Below are 16,306 nucleotides of genomic sequence, written 5' to 3' on the forward strand. Positions count from 1 at the left end.
TCGAGATTTCATAGCTTGTCATTGTTGAAGCTGGAGTTTGAATCCAGTCTTTTAAGCACTGTTTGTATCATGGGACTTACAGTTTCCTAGCAAATTGATATGGTGTTATCTTTTCCTCATCTTCCATTGCATAATAATACCAAATAAACTTTAAAGGTATAATCTACCTTTTTATGTTATCTTTTATACCATTACTGAGATTGTAATTGTTGGGTTTAGGTTATTTAGAAAAATTTAGTATAGGTGGGTTTCCTGGTCGATTTAATCCTGAAGAAATCTTAAGATGCATAGTAGCATGTTTCTGCACCTCCTAAAGGGTAGTTTGTTAGGGCTGCTGTAACAGCCCAATGAGGTTTTGTCCACTCAGTCGTTCTGCATCTGTGGCTCTGTTCTTAGAGTCATTCTTTTATTTTTTCCTGTCTCTGTTCCTTTTGGTTCAGGCTGGCGGGATTTTTGCTGGTATAAACATCTTAAAATCCTTGTCAGTCTTCTATGCATTTCGTGAACATCCAAGCATCAAGCAAGACGGTCTCACACAGATCTCCCTTGGATAACCACATCTCTTTTCCTGGCTTCTGCTGACATGGTTGGTTGGATCCATGAGTCACATGCCTAATCTGTTTAGCAAGTTTTTCCAGCAATACCATCCTCCAGTCTCTGAGCACATTCCTCTTTGACCATGGCTTATCTGCTGTTTCTGTTTAGGCTTCATGTCATCATATCAGCAAACAAGATGAATATTAATCAGGTCAAAGGTTTTTTTTCTGAGACCTATTCCTCAGAAATAGTGTTCTGTACCTCTCCAGCTTATCTGCCCTAGGGATGTTGCAGTCGTAATCATGATCAGGCCTCAATTAGCTCTTCAAAGTGGGGAGCATCACTCTTGTTCACTGTTTAGTTTTTCTTTGTGAAGCAACATTAGTAACACTTTAAGAAAGTTTCTGGCTATAAGTCCAAGATTTTTTCCCCCCTTTAGTCAAAAGATTACATCTTAAATTAAAATATCTTTCAATTTCTCAGGATCCTCATTTTCTATATTCCAATGGCAAATAATTGTAGCAAGGTAACTTAGAACCATCACTATACATAACCAATAATGGAATGCAGTGGTGTAGATAAATAGTATTAGGTTCAGAGGAACAAGCGATACAGTTTATATTCAGAGCTGAGGTTGAGGTTTTGCTGGATAGCAGACTAGTATGCAGGAAAGTGGTGTGGTAGGAGGAAAATACGGAAGTAACGAAGCATATGGGGCATTTGGGTTCCCATGACTTGAAAAGAATATTCATGTTGACTTACTGCGGGAGTGAAACCTGAAAATCTCTCTGGTAGAGTAAAATCTTGGAGCCCTTAATGCCAGGCTCATAAGTTTAGATCTTATTCTAAAGGAAAAGCAGGGTGATTACACCTTATTGAACATAGGAATGAAAGATTGTAAGATATTTGGGGGAGATGAAAGTAACAGCTATAATGATGGATTGATGTTAGAAGAGACTACAGGCAGGGACATTAGCCTTGTTATGCTAGGATTCAAGGCCTGGCAGCATAGCTACAAAGATGCTGGCAGAAGAAATCGAGACAGGAGACACTGTACATGGAGACAGGCTGAACTTTTAGGGTTGAAGGAGTAGTGAGTATCTAGGAAATGTGGACTATGAATGTAGGAGAATAGAACTGTGGTATCTTAGTGACAGAGTATGGTCTGAGGTTGAAGACATTAATTTTAGGTATTTTGAATGTAATGGCTGTTAGGATCAGAACTCTGTGGAGGGAGTTTGGGTTTAGATATTATTAAGACTTTGGCGTTAATTTGTATGGCGGTGATAATTGTATCACCAAGATGTCGAAAGTCTTATTGTTTCAGAACTGTTCAGTCAGTCTGTTACAAGGTATGTTAGAGATTGTCAATGTTTATCAGTTAAATCCTTGGGATTTTTTATGCACCACCATTTGAATGATAACTTCCCTGTTGCGTAGTGTTTGCCTCGACCTAATAAAACTTTGTGTGAAGTCTTGATAGAAAACTTGCTTAATAAGATGTTACTGATAACTGTAAGAATTAAAGGCATAGTAGATTTGAAGTAATTTTTCTTTGAACTTCTCATCTTTACCCTATGTCTTCATTTTAGTGGATATGTTTGTTGCTGTTGTTGATGGTGTTGGATGTTACATGTGATGTGATGTAGAAAAGGCTATTGATTTGCTTCTAATTTTGGGTTATCTTATGAGGGTTTCTTAATAACCATGAATGTAACAAAATATATCTTAGAGTAAATTTTTCTCAACTCATTGGTTAAAGTATTCTAATCACACATTAATTGGGTTGTTTTATTTTTGACATCCCAGGCTTTCAGCTTTACAGACCTTTCAGTGCTCAGTTCATTGACATGTAATTGTGATGGGCGGATAATCTTTCTGTTGCAGGCATGCTTCCAAATGAGCACTCTTTTCTTTTAGTTTTTCTTGGTATATAGTTTCCTGTGAGGTCCACAAATCATTTTCCCATCTTATTTTCCTGCTTATAAGTGTGAATGTATAGATTCTCATCTCTGTTCCAAAGAAATAGGGTTTATCATCCACTGGATGTTTGATAATGTAACACATTATCCTCTATTATGTGTTTCAGTGCACTTGCAGAAAAGACATGGTGAAAATTTCAATGGATATCTTTGTGAGGAAATTTCAGCCAGACAGATATCAGCTTTGGAAACAAGGAAAGGACATATACACCATTGATCACACGAAGCCTACTCCAGCATCCACCCCTGAAGTAAAAGCATGGCTGCAGAGGCGGAGGAAAGTAAGAAAAGCATCCCGGAGGTAATGACCCCTCACCCTACTGACCCCCCTTGCCTATAGTGTTTTCTCAATTAAAATGGGTCATTGGATGTGGTGTTCTCAAAGGCAATTTACTTGCTTTTTCTATTTATTAATCATAACTTAATACCTTCCTGAAAATGTGAGACAAATTATATTTTATTCTTAGGTGTGTAATAAATATAATGTAGGAAGAGATGTATATTTATTTGGTTTGAGAATATTCCTGAAATTGCTCTACATGGCAAATAGAACAATATAGAACTTAGTAGACCACTTACACTAATGTCTTTTATGGTTGTATTATTCCTTTCTGTGTATTTTTATGTTTTAATCAGTAACTTAGTTTTCCACTTTTTCATTTTGCCACCATTTTTCTTTTTGACTTTAGTGGTTATCTTCTTCATTTGTCCAACATCTGAGGTACTACTCTCATCTGGATGCGTATATTTTACCACATTTTATGCGTAAAACACTGCAATATGGCGTTTCTGTAACATGCCTATCCTTGCGAACTTTATTCTCCATTCCATCTTTGTGGCCAGGGCCATTTCAAAAGCTTTTAGTTCTGCTGTGGGCATCTTGTTGTTTTAAAACCTATTGAATAGGATGTGTGTTGTATTGCTCAGGTCCTTAGGCTACCTTTTAAGGCTCTTATGTTTTCCAATTTAATGTTAAATTTTCCTCTTCAATATTACTCATTGTTTTTCTTTCAGATTATAAAAGTAATATTTGTGCATTGGAGGAAATTTGTAAAATAAGGAAAAGAATAATGAAGGAATCCCATATCACCCATAACCTCACTATCCAGAGATAACCAGTGTTAACATTTTGTATATATCCTTTACCTATATATTTATTATATATTTTATAGTATATATCTTTCCAAAATTGGGGCCATGCTCTATTAACAATCTGATGATCAGTTTTGAGTGTTTTTTAATGTAACTGACTGATTTGCTGCAACATAATTTTTAATGCTTGCATGTATCTAACTAATCCCCTGTAGCATGTTTCCACTTTTTTTGATATTAACTCAATAACACGGTAATTTTACATCTTTGCCCAGACTTAATGATGCTTATTTTCTCTCTGTTCTTTTTCCTGATACTTATTTTCTGCTAATTTAGAGTTGTAGTGAGTGCAGGAACCTTAGGGACATGGAGTAACACTTCAGCGTTGTGTAACAGACAGACCTGAGGTGCAGAACTAACTCAGGTGTTGATATTTAGTCCTGTCGTTTACTGCAATCATTTTCAAAGTGTTTGTTTTCACATTAATTGTAGTAGATCAAGACTGTCTTAAAATTAGGTGGTAAAATAGAATAAAAACTATTATAGTGCTTCCTCTGTGGTAAGGGCAAATACTCACTCATGACATGTGTAAGTATGTGCATGTGTTTATGTAGTGTCACTCTCTGAAATGTATAACTCGTTGTGGGTTACATTCAAGAAAATTGGAGAAATACTGATTTGAACAGTCAGTGTCTTTGATAAATGTGTTAATTCACAGCACGAAAGAAACCAGCATTGGAAGGAGGCAGTATCCAATCCTGAGTTCAGAATGCACACCAGGAGAACATCTTGAGAATTGTTCTTTAATGGATGGAAAATACAATACTTTCATTAGGTGTATGACTTGGTTTCCTAGTTATTAACCACAGAGGGCCTTTTGGGTTGATAGAGAACATAGATTTATGGCATCTGAACAGATAGAAATGCCTGTCCATAGGTTTATATAATCAATGGAACTTGCTCATCTACTTAGAAAGTCTGACTATGGGCTTGTTTAATATGCTCAGCCTTGTGGGTGGGTTGATATTTAGAGATTATTGATCTCCCTTTGGAAATACCCCATTTAGGGAATTCTGATGAAGGGAGTGATTCACTGATGTTTCAAGCACATGCAGCCTTCTTTTTTTCACATGTACTTCACTGTTTATAATGTTGAGATTTTCCCACATCAGCCAGTGCATGGATTTGCAACAGAAGTGATGACGGTGATGTTACTACTGTTACTGCCATCAGCTGCAGTGAAAGCTAATTTATATAGGTTATTGCTGGCCACCCTCTTCTCTGCCTTCCCTGACTTCCTGCAGTGCTTAGTCCTTTGGCAGTTTCTTGTGTGTTTGTAATACATATGGGGGTGTTTTTGATGCTGTTGATTTGAGTTTATTTGTAATTGTTTCTAATTGTTAGGAATGTTTATTTCATATGTAAAAAGCATATATGCCAAAGCCATCAAGTGACTTGCTGGAAAATAGAGAGGAAGAAGATAAAAATTGTGTTCACTCTGAGAATAGTTTGTTGATCTACAGTGTTAAATACATAAAAGTAGGCTGTATGCGGTGGCTTATGCCTGTTATCTCAGCACTTTGGGATGCCAGTGAGGGAGGATCACTTCAGGCCAGGAGTTCAAGACCAGCCTGGGCAATATAGTGAGACAATGTCTTTAGGAAGTGTGTGTGTGCGCGCGCGTGCGCGCGCTCCCTCCCTCTCCCTCTCCCCCCTCCTCTCTCTCTCTCTCTCTCTCTCTCTCTCTCTCTCTCTCTCTCTCCAGTTAGCCGTGTTCTGTTTTTAAATAATTTCTCTATTGATGAATTGGCACTTAATTTGAACTATTTTAATACATACCTGACAATTATACAAAACTCAATGAAAAGTAGTCAGTAGTTCACCTACTTAGATTTTAGCATTAGCCTTACAGGATATCTTGATTTTTAAATTTATTTTCTTAATTATCTAGATATTTTATTTATTAATTTTATTTCCTCTCTCATTTCAATAGTTTTTTACCTTATTTTTATTTTCAGACTTTTAAAATGTTGTTACATTTTTGCAGTGGCCCTTTTTCAAAATAATGTTTAATAATTATTTACAGTTGTGTGAATTTTAAAATTTGTTATAAAACTTGTTCTTAAGATTTTGATTTCAAAGTTAATCTTTCAGTTGTGAACACTGACATGGCGTAGTGATTAACAATGTCAGTTCTTTCCTTCTTTAAGCAAGTGACAATGACATTTTTATTGGGATGTGTTTTTCATATCCATTGCAAGCATTCTGCTCTGACTGCTGCTTCTCTTCTTGACAGCTTCCCGTGTGCTAGGTCTACCTCTAAAAGGCCTAAGGCTGAGGAGGAAGAGGAAGTGTCAGCTGAAGTCAGTGGGGCAGAGGTCCCTAACGCTGACTCAGGCACAGATGACCTCAAGGTCAGTGAAAAGCCTGAAGAATCAGCGAAGCTGAGGAACACAGAAGTACCTTCAGAAGAAGAGGACTCTGCTAGCAGCATGCAGGTGGATCAGAATTTACCTGATCATATGAAACTCTCAGGTGAGAAGGTGGTTAATTATGTTTCACATATAATAGTAGGTGGTGGATGATCAGATGCCTTAAATTGATGTTCATTATGACACGCATCTGACCAGTCCACATAGCTTAATCTATAATCTACTCAAAGTTGTAAGGGAACTCAACCAAGAGGCCCAGGGAATGTTATAAAAGTCAGGAGTCTCACTGCTATATGTAACAGAATTGTGAGACAAACAGCCAGCAGTGCCTATTTGGTTTAATAAAAAAGTAGATACTAAAATGCGACTTTTTTTTTTAAGGGCGACTCAATTTACAATGTATGTTTTTGGAAGACTTCTCTTGAATTCACACGAGCAGAGAAAATCAATTATAGATAATTCTTTGTAGATTCTTAGCTTTTGACTTAATTTTAAAAAGAAAATAAAGATCAAGGTTTTAAGAACAACAACAATGGCATATATACTTTCCTGACTTCTCTTCTTTACTAAAACCATTGTCTAAAAATCTCAGCTGCTTTGCCTTCTTCCCCTTTGGTAGCATATTTTTCTGAAACTGCTTTAATGATTTGCCTCTTTCATATATGTTGGGGTTCTTGCCCTCTTCATAATTGAGCTAATTCCTGTGTTCCTCTCATACATACTTCTTATGCGGTAAATCCTTCCTCAGGAGACACCCCGCCCTCTCTGCCAGAATACGACTCCTGGTACCGTAGCTCTTGCCTGGAAGACTGCAGCAGTTGCTCACCCCTGCTGGTCAATTCTCCAGGTGGCCATCATAGTGATCCTTTAAAAGAAAAAAAGCTTAGGTCTTGTCACTACCTTCTTCTTAGTATTATTCTACCTACAATAAAAGAAAGTCCTCACATTGCCCTAAACTGGTCCTCTGCTGCTTCTCCAGCCCCATTGCCTTTGCTCTTGAAATAGATGCGTGGATAGAGTTTACACCACCGAACCTTGAAAAAAATGAGATCATGTTTTAGTGGAGAGCTAGGCAATAAACTCATGATTACAATCCAGTGTGGTAACTAGCATTATAGAGATCGCCTAAGATGTTGCTGGTTTATCAAGGAAGAACTTCAACCACTTGAGAGCTGGACAGGCAAGGTTTCTTGGCAGAGGTGATATTTGAATTGAGTTGTGATGAATGGATACAAGATAGCAAGGAAGAGAAGGTAAGGAAGGAAATTACAACAAATGCAGAGAATAGAGTCATATAATATATATGTTTATGGATATTTCATTATAGTCCCATATCGTGCCTTGTCATGCCCTTTTTTTTTTTTTTTTTTTAAATAGTCTTTCTCTGTAACCTGGGCTGGAGTGCAGTGGTACAATCTCAGCTCACTGCAACCTCTGCCTCTCCGGTTCAAGCGATTTTCTTGCCTCAGCCTCCCGAGTAGCTGGGACTACAGGTGTGTGCCACCATGCTCAACTAATTTTTATATTTTTAGTAGAGCTGGGGGTTAGCCATGTTGGCCAGGCTGGTGTTCTACTCCTGGCCTCAAGTGATCTACCTGCCTTGGCCTCCCAAAGTGGTAGGATTACACACATGGGCCACTGCACCCAGCCCCTCATCATGCTTTTCATTACACTAGGTTTAATTAGCCACTTGATGAATTGCTGGATGGTTTTGGCTAAGAGCCCTCAATTTCATTAGTTCTGTCATTACATGGTTCTTTGCACACTGATCTCCAGGGTTTGAGCATTGTCATAATACTTAAGTAGAAGATCTGGCTTGTATAGTATTAGAGCTAGTATGTGATGGGTACAAATGAGGTTTCTTTTGTGTGTGTATGTGTGTATAAGATATAGAATCAGCTGGGAATAGTTTACCAATCCTACTTAGTAATAATACAATGTAAGATTTATTAACCACCTTCTTTTTTATCCTCAGGAAGCAGCTGCTTAAGTATATCGGTAACAGAAGATATAAAAACTGAGGATGACAACACTTATGCATATAGAAGTGTACCTTCTAAACCCAATGAGGCTGATGATTCCATTCCATTATCTAGTGGCTATGAGAAGCCCAAGAAATCAGACTCACCCAAGCTGTCATGGCCAAAATCACCTGAGTCATGCTCATCGGTGGCAGAGAGTAATGGTGTGTTAACAGAGGGAGAAGAGAGTGATGTGGAGAGTCATGGGAATGGCCTTGAACCTGGGGAAATCCCAGCGGTCCCCAGTGGAGAGAGAAATGGCTTCAAAGTTCCCAGTGTATGTGGCAATATCCATTTTTACCATATTCATTATATGGTGAGAACACATTTTGAAAACAACATGCTGTGCACTGAAATCCTCCTTTAGGGCACAAAGAAATAACATTTTACATTTATGGGTCTAAATCATATTCATTCAGTGACAGGGAGGCAAGCCTTCTGTGAGCTGTGGCTCACAGAGTGGTAATTCAGCACATGGAGCTTATGGCCACATGTTGAAGCTTGATTTTTCTGTTTGTTAAAAAATTAAACTATTTTGAGGTGATTGTAGATTCGTATGCGGTGTGGGAAATGGTGAACAGTGATTCTTTGTACCCTTTACTCAGTTTCTGCCAATACTACCATCTTAGAAAACTACAAAGTCACAATCATATCGACATTGATTACTAAAGATACAGAATTGTTCTATCACCCGCATTATTAACTAGTCTGGGAAGAATTTACGTGATGCGCACTGACTACCTCTTGCTAATATTAATAACGCTGGGTCCCAGCCACCCCACAGCTTCTGTTTCAGCATTAGGATTCACCTGGTCATGCTTTCTTCTTACTCTTTGCTGATGGAACCTGAATCCCAGGACCAGGGTGACCTTTCTTGTCCAAAGAGGCCCTTTGCCTCTGAGAAAGGACCCCTCTAGATTACTTAGCTTCCCATTGTGACTTTTTGGAAAATTGTACAATATTGTCCTTGTACAGTATTAATATTCCATATTCAGCAGAAACTGTCCATGTAGCCTTAAGAGTGGATCAGGGGAGGTATGACTATCTGTAGCGATTGTCAGAATTCAGTACTTTCTTGGATGTATCCGCCCTGATTAGGGAATTCAAGTGGATAAGGAAGGAGTAATTGAGCTGACAAGTTGCACTGGCTTCAGAACAGACACTGCCCCTGTTCGTTTCAACTCACAGCAGGTCTTTGTGTCCCTGAGTAGAACAAGGGAGGTCGTATAAGGACAGCAGCTTTGAATACCCTGCTTTTCAACAGTCTTAAAATGTTATTTAAAATATAGTTTTCTGGTTTGACCCAATAGTGTTTATCTTTTTATGTAGAATTGTATATCTCCTTGAATTATAAACACTTAAAAATATGAAATATGGAAAAGAATATGGATTGCTTTCTTTGAAAAGGTGCCTAAGAGTAGTTTGAAAATAGCATTCGCATATTAGTAAGCAAAATTTACAACTTTGGCCAGATGTGGTGGCTCATTTCTGTAATCCCTTCAACTTTGAGAGACTGAGGTGGGAGGATCCCTTGAGCTCAGGGATTCCTGTTGAGCCTGGGCAACAGGATGAGACCCTACATCTACAAAAAAATAAAAATAAAATTTAATGGCGTGAGCCTGTGGTCCTAGCTACTAGGGAGGCTAAGGTTGGAGGATCACTTGAGCCCAGGAATTCAAGGCTGCAATGAGCTGTAATCCTACCACTGTGCTCTAGCCAGGGTGACAGTGTAAGACCCTGTTTCTTAAAAAAAAAAAAAATTAACAACTTAATTTCATGAATGGATTAAATGTAGCTGAGCTGATATCCTTTTGAGAGGTGAATGAGTCAAATGCCTGCTTTAATAATATTTAGTGACATTCCTTGAACTAGAATGGAGCCGAAAGTAGCTTTTCAGATTCTTTGCTCTCAAGGAAAGTGATTATGGCTGTAGTGCTATTTATCTTCATCTTCATCATTTCCCTGAGCAAAGATTGACAGCAGAGAAACCAACATTGCTATTGAAGGCCGAGAGGCTTGGCTTGCCTGTAAGAACAGTTGCATGACATTCTTTTCTTACATCACAGTATTAGATAACTCCTTGATGTAATATAGCCCTATTTAATTTTTATGTAGTTTTTGTCAATGTTTTTAGTATTGAGGATAATGCTGTGTGTATGCTGATAGCTGCTGGCATTAGCCCATCTACTCAGTAAGAATTACTTTTTAAGCTCTGTCTACTCATCTGTCCACCCATCCATCCATTCTGGGCTCCATGCTGTGCCTGGAACACACCAAGTATGTTCTCACTTTACATGCTATTCTTGCTCCCCAAAATACTTCTCCCCCAGATCATCATATGTATGCACTCAAAGTTCCCCTCAAATATCACCATATCAGAAAGGCCTTTATAAGTTACCCTATAAAATTGCCCCCTCCCCATCACTTTCTATTCCTTTGTCCTTCTTTATTTTCCTTTATTGCATATTTACCCAGTACTACCTGATAAATGAAATTTATTCATTTATTATCTATTCCCTTACCTCTCTCTAATCTACACTTCTTGAGAGCAGAAACCTGATATAATTTATCCTCTTATAACTCCAGCTATGACAACATTGTGGTGTCTTGATGAATATGTCTTCAGTGTTCTTACACATTTTCTCAGAATCATGTGTTGGAGTCAGAGGCCAGACTAGTTTCTCTATATCTGGCCACTGCTTCAGCTTATAGGGAAGAAGACTAAGATTGTTTTCTTTCATAGTCAGCTCTTGATGTAAGCCTGCTGGGTTCAAACTCTGATATCCTTCCGCCTCCTGCTGCCTTTAAAAATTTTGCGTTATGGCCGGGCGCGGTGGCTCAAGCCTGTAATCCCAGCGCTTTGGGAGGCTGAGGCGGGTGGATCATGAAGTCAAGAGATCGAGACCATCCTGGTCAACATGGTGAAACCCCGTCTCTACTAAAAATACAAAAACATTAGCTGGGCATGGTGGCACGTGCCTGTAATCCCAGCTACTAAGGAGGCTGAGGCAGGAGAATTACCTGAACCCAGGAGGCGGAGGTTGCGGTAAGCCGAGATCGTGCCATTGCACTCCAGCCTGGGTAACAAGAGCGAAACTCCATCTAAAAAAAAAAAAAAAAATTTGTGTTGTGCAAGCAAGAGAGCTTAAAAAGATGGGTCCTAGCTGGAATGTGTAAGGATACACATGACTTTCCACCTGGGAAAGGAATATATAGTCTGTACATCCCAGGACAAAAAAAAAATCATATATAAAATTTAAGTGGTTTCAACATGGCATTAATGTATCATTAAAAAAAGAGAATACTTATGGTTTCCTGTTGGATTGTTTATGTTTGTGATACAGAAGTAGTGATTAATTTTTGAATGGAAAGAAGTATACAGCCTCAACTTTGCAGGATTGTCTTCTCTGTAAGGATAGAAAGTAAAATTCCTTGCTAAATGTTAACATGGGAACATCTTAGAGGTGACCAAGCCATAGTCCTATATTTTTATGAGAATACAATCTTAAATTTACTTGTTTATTTATTTTTGGAGACAGGATATGATCATGGCTCATTGCTGCCTTGACCTCCTGGGCCCAAGTGATCCTCCCACCTTAGCCTCCTGAGGAGCTGGGACCACAGGCGTATGCCACCATACCTTGTCAATTTTTTTTTTTTTTCTTTAAATTATTAACATGGAGTCTCCCTGTGTTTCACAGGCCAGCCTCAAGCTCCTGGGCTCAAGGGATCCTTCCACTTTGGCCTTCCAAAATGCTGAGATTACAGGCATGAGCCAATGTGCCTGGTCTGTAATCCTAAATTTAGAATAGCTGTAAGAACTTTAGAAAACTTGCTAACTGCTGAGCTTATTGCAGATTTAATAAGCCTACCCTGCCTTTCAGCTTATATTTTAATACCACGTGGAAGAAGAGTTAATTGACCTCAGAGTAAAATTAGCAATAGAATTGATTCCTATTTCTTTTGACCTGAAGTTTAAATTTCTTAAAGGACTAATTCCCCAAGAAGTAAACAACCACAAGATTTCTTCAACATTAAGTTATAAATCATTGTGAACTGTAGGGTTTTTTTTTTTTTTTTTTTAGTTTGTTTTTGGTAATGGTATTTCTCCTCCATTTGTGTACTGTAACCAGATAACAGAGGGAGAGAACAAAACCTCTAAGAGTTGGCGCCATCCACTTAGTATGCCTCCAGCAAGATCCCCGATGACTCTTGTGAAGCAGCAGGCGCCAAGTGATGAAGGTGAGCTGGTGACCCTTTTCAGGATTCTGTGTGTGTGTGTGTGTGTGTGTGTGTGTGTGTGTGTGTGTGTAGATGTTTGTTGTAACAAACTATTGTAAAAAAATTGCTGAATAGAAAAAAATTTTAACAAGTGGCAAATACATACTATTAGGAAATCATCATAATTAACAATTTACAGGTAAAAGGAATTTGGAACTTAGGGGTAAAGACTTACTTCATATAAGCTAGCCTTCTTACTGGTAAAAGTCTTCCTGTTTTATGTCATGGGATAAAATCAGTCTGTCTTGACATAATGTTTTAGGTTTATAGAAGTAGCTGAGACTCATTTCTCTAAAGATGTTAGATTTTAGAATTAACATGCTGTGGGTTTGTTTACATTGTCTTTTAACTTGAATCGTTTGCATTAATTTAACTACCTTCAGTCAAAATCACGCGCCATATCCTTTTCCATATCCTTTTGTATCTGGTGTGGGGTGAAACATCTTTTTTCCTTCACTAGATTGCTGTGATACAGTGGATGTAATGCAGTTTCATTTATAATCATTGACCATTCCGGGATATGAATTTATCTTTTTCTTTAACCTGGCTGTCCTTTTTTAAAGACAGGGTTTTGCTCCGTCATTCATGCTGGAGTGCGGTAGAGGGTGGTCATAGCTCACTGCAGCCTCAACTGCCCAGGCCCAAGTGATCCTCCTACTTCAGCCTCCCAAGTAGCTGGGACCAAAGGCATGCACCATCACGCTTGGTTAATTTTTTTTAAAAAGTTTTTTTGTAGACACAGGTCTTGCTATTGCCCTGACGGGTCTTAAACTCCCGGGCTCAGGCAGTTCTCCCGCCCCAGCCCCGCAAAGTGCTGAGATAACAAGCATGAGCCACTATATGCCTGGTTGCCTTTTTTTAATCTTTCTTTTTAAAAAAAGAAATTTCTGTTGCCTCAAATTAAAAATCAGATCACTGACTGGTAAATGTCTTGTAAATGTCTCTTAGCATCATGAAGGCCTTATTTTTTTCTCTGCCTAGAGGATTAACTCAGGCAGGTTTTCTGTTGAGAATCCTACTCTACAGTATTCTCCAGTTTTACTCCTGGAAATTAATAATTAAGGTCATGTGGCTGTGAGGATACTGTTAAGTGAGTAATAAGAAGCTCAAGTTTCTTGTTTAAAGAAATTTATCAGAGTAGATAGATATCTTTCGTAGATTTTTTCCCCCTTTCACTCACTGTTTTCACTTACATTCCATGTTTAGTTAAAAAACAAGATCATGGCTGGGCATAGTGCCTCACGCCTGTAATCCCAGCTACTTGGGAAGCAGAGGTGGGAGGATTGCTTGACCGCAGGAGTTTGAGACCAGCCTGCACAACTTGGGGAGATCGTGTGTCATAAAAAAGTAAAAACATCATGAATGTAGGGATTAGGTAAGGATTGTAGTAGTTTCTATAAAACCAATTCGGGGTTGAATTTTGACTCATGTAATAGAAGTAATGAAACATATTTGCATTTATTTCCATATATCATAATGCTTAGTTCTTTTTTTGCTACTTTATTATACCCAGTACAAATAATTTTCTCTTTAGTGTTGAGACAGTTATATGACAATTCCATGTAAAGTAATTAATACTTAATGTGTGATACTCATGATTGTAATTACCCTTCCTCACTGTAGACTCTCTTCAGTATAACTTTTCTAAAGTGAATAGGCTATGCTGAGGCTCTACCAACACATAGAGAAGACTGCTTTCTCCTGTGTCCTTATTTGCCTAGGAAGTTTATTTTGATGTGGGCCATAAATTGGCCCAGAGTTTTCTTTTGGAAAGCAGTTCTGATTTCAGTTTGTATAGCTTGCAAAATTTATAAATGGATTGGTTTGATGAAGTCGTCTCAAGGGTTTGAGGTTAAATATTTTGTAGAAATGATGATTGTAGCTTTTCAACAATCTTTCTTTCCATTCTAATATGTTAAGGACTTCTAGTGACCTCTGGGGATTTTTCAGAATTAATTAGAAAAATCAGAGAAGTTTTGTGATGGCTTAAGGTTTTTACAAGCTTCCAAACTGACAATGGAGAATATTCCGTGGCCCGAAGCAAATTATTTACATCATTGGGAACTTGAATGTTACTTTAGCCATTTGCCTCTGTGTCTAAGTTGCTTGCAAAGTTGAAAGTGAATAAACATTATCATTGTTAGATTGTGATGTGCAGTGAGTTTTTTGCTCACTGGGAGCATACAATTCCAAATCCAACTCCTTTCGGGGATTTTCTGCCCTATTCTCCTTTTGCATTCCTCATATATGGGAGCGTAACTATAATACAGCATCGGGTAATTGCATCTTTAAACAGCATTCAGTGTCTTCTATTGGTGAATGAGCATTTCTCTGTAGAAACTGGGAAGTGTCTCCCTAACAGAAAGGCTGCAAAGGGGAAAGTGACTTGGTCCAGGACGTCTGGGAGCTGCCATGCCACTGGGGGAAATGAGTCACTTGTATGTTGCTCTTTTCTTTAGGTCAGTGCGGTGGCTCTCTGGTACCGAAATAACCTGAAACACCATAGATCATTTTGACTGGTGGCACATCCTGTAACTACAGGATCAGGAAGTACTTCCTGACTCTTAGCCTGTCATTTTCTGGGAAAAGATTTTTCATGTTTAACAGCAAAACAAGAGAGTCCATGGTGATGGAGAAGATAGGGCTATATGATAAAAGAATGATGATTAGAATGTATCTTTACCTAAAAATTAGCATCTAACTTATTCTTTTTGGTGAAAAATCTTAAATATATACTACATGTTTATCTTTTACAATTTAAAAGAAAATGCTAAACTGCCTCTGTTTTTTTCTTTTAGCTGAAATGTTTTTCAGTTGCAATTTTTTCTGTGGTTAGGCAGCTAGACTGAAACTTCTATTAAAATTCTGTTTATTTTCCTGCTGTTTAAAAATTAAATGTTGTATTGAAACGTAGACTGATAAGCAAAGCTGTTTGGGTTGTTTTATGCTTGAAGCACCCAGCATACGTACGTATTCTTCTGTTGCCATTTGTTGATATTATTGGCTTATTCCTGCTCTTTTCTAGAGTTCACTGTCCATAGGGAAGGAGGATGTGAATGAAGTGCATGGGTGACCTATACATGCTCTGATGCACCCATGCACTTAGGGGAGAGGGCAACACTCTCTCTGGCCTTGGAACGTACCAGAAATGATGAGGTGAATGCAGTTAAGGGCGGCCAGCTTAGAAATCTGTGGCAGTATTTATTTCTTTGTTTTTGGTTGGTGAGGATGCCTGCTCAAAAGCTCTCATGTTTCCTGGAATTGTAAACTGCTCAGTACAGGTTAAATGCTCAATTTCTTTGTGTGGCTTTGAGGCCAATTGTCATTCAATGCTACCTTCATTTCCCTCAACTTCCTACATGAGCCTTCCTTTCCATTTATACCATCAGTCCCCTACCTTTTTAGCACCAGGCACTGGTTTTGTAGACGACAGTTTTTCCATGGATGGTGTGGGAGGATCGGGCTGCAGATGGTTTTGGGATGAAGCTGTTCCACCTTAGATCATCAGGCATTGAATTATCATCAGGAGTGTGCAACCTAGATCCCTTACATGTGTGGTTCACAATAGGGTTTGTGCACCTATGAGAATCTAATGCCACTACTGAACTGGCAGGAAGTGGAGCTTAGGCTTCTGCTCAGCTCCTGCTGTGTGGCCTGGTTACTAACAGGCCATGGATGGTACTGGTCTATTGCTTGGGGGTTGGGAACCCCTGATTTAGGCAACTTCTTCCCTGCCTTCACCCTGGTGCTTTTGCTTACATGCATTTGTCCAGGCTGTTACATTATCTGTGGTACCTTTTTTCCTCTTGGAACATTTCAAACTCTTCTCACCACTCACCTCTCGTCTTCCACCTCTGCCGCCTGTAGATCCATATGTGCTTGGTTCTCTTGCACCACTGATCACCTTATGCTGTGGTTTGTTATTTGTCCATGTGTTTGTCTCCCCTCTCTCATTCCTCTC

General features: G+C 38.6%; 1 protein-coding gene across 16 annotated transcripts in view; it reads left to right on the forward strand.

Moving 5' to 3' along the window:
- KDM4C (lysine demethylase 4C) overlaps positions 1 to 16,306 on the forward strand; it is a 343,287-nt gene that overhangs the window by 158,813 nt on the left and 168,168 nt on the right. For 11 of the 16 annotated variants that reach the window (XR_004272681.1, XR_004272683.1, XR_004272680.1 and 8 more), the window contains 4 exons: positions 2,627 to 2,820; positions 5,908 to 6,146; positions 8,019 to 8,380; positions 12,198 to 12,306. Coding sequence is in view for 12 of the 16 variants with exons in the window: in XM_032291103.1 (XP_032146994.1) it covers positions 2,627 to 2,820; positions 5,908 to 6,146; positions 8,019 to 8,380; positions 12,198 to 12,306 (904 nt within the window). In the remaining 4 variants the exon portion in view is untranslated. Of the gene's footprint in view, positions 1 to 2,626; positions 2,821 to 3,533; positions 5,238 to 5,907; positions 6,147 to 8,018; positions 8,381 to 12,197; positions 12,307 to 16,306 lie in introns of those variants that run through there. The other 5 variants (XM_032291109.1, XM_032291106.1, XM_032291100.1 and 2 more) reach the window with 2 other exon arrangements.

The sequence above is a fragment of the Sapajus apella genome, unplaced genomic scaffold (genome assembly GCF_009761245.1).
Source record: "Sapajus apella isolate SASKATOON/1434 unplaced genomic scaffold, GSC_monkey_1.0 scaffold24, whole genome shotgun sequence".
Classification (NCBI taxonomy): Eukaryota; Metazoa; Chordata; class Mammalia; order Primates; family Cebidae; genus Sapajus; species Sapajus apella.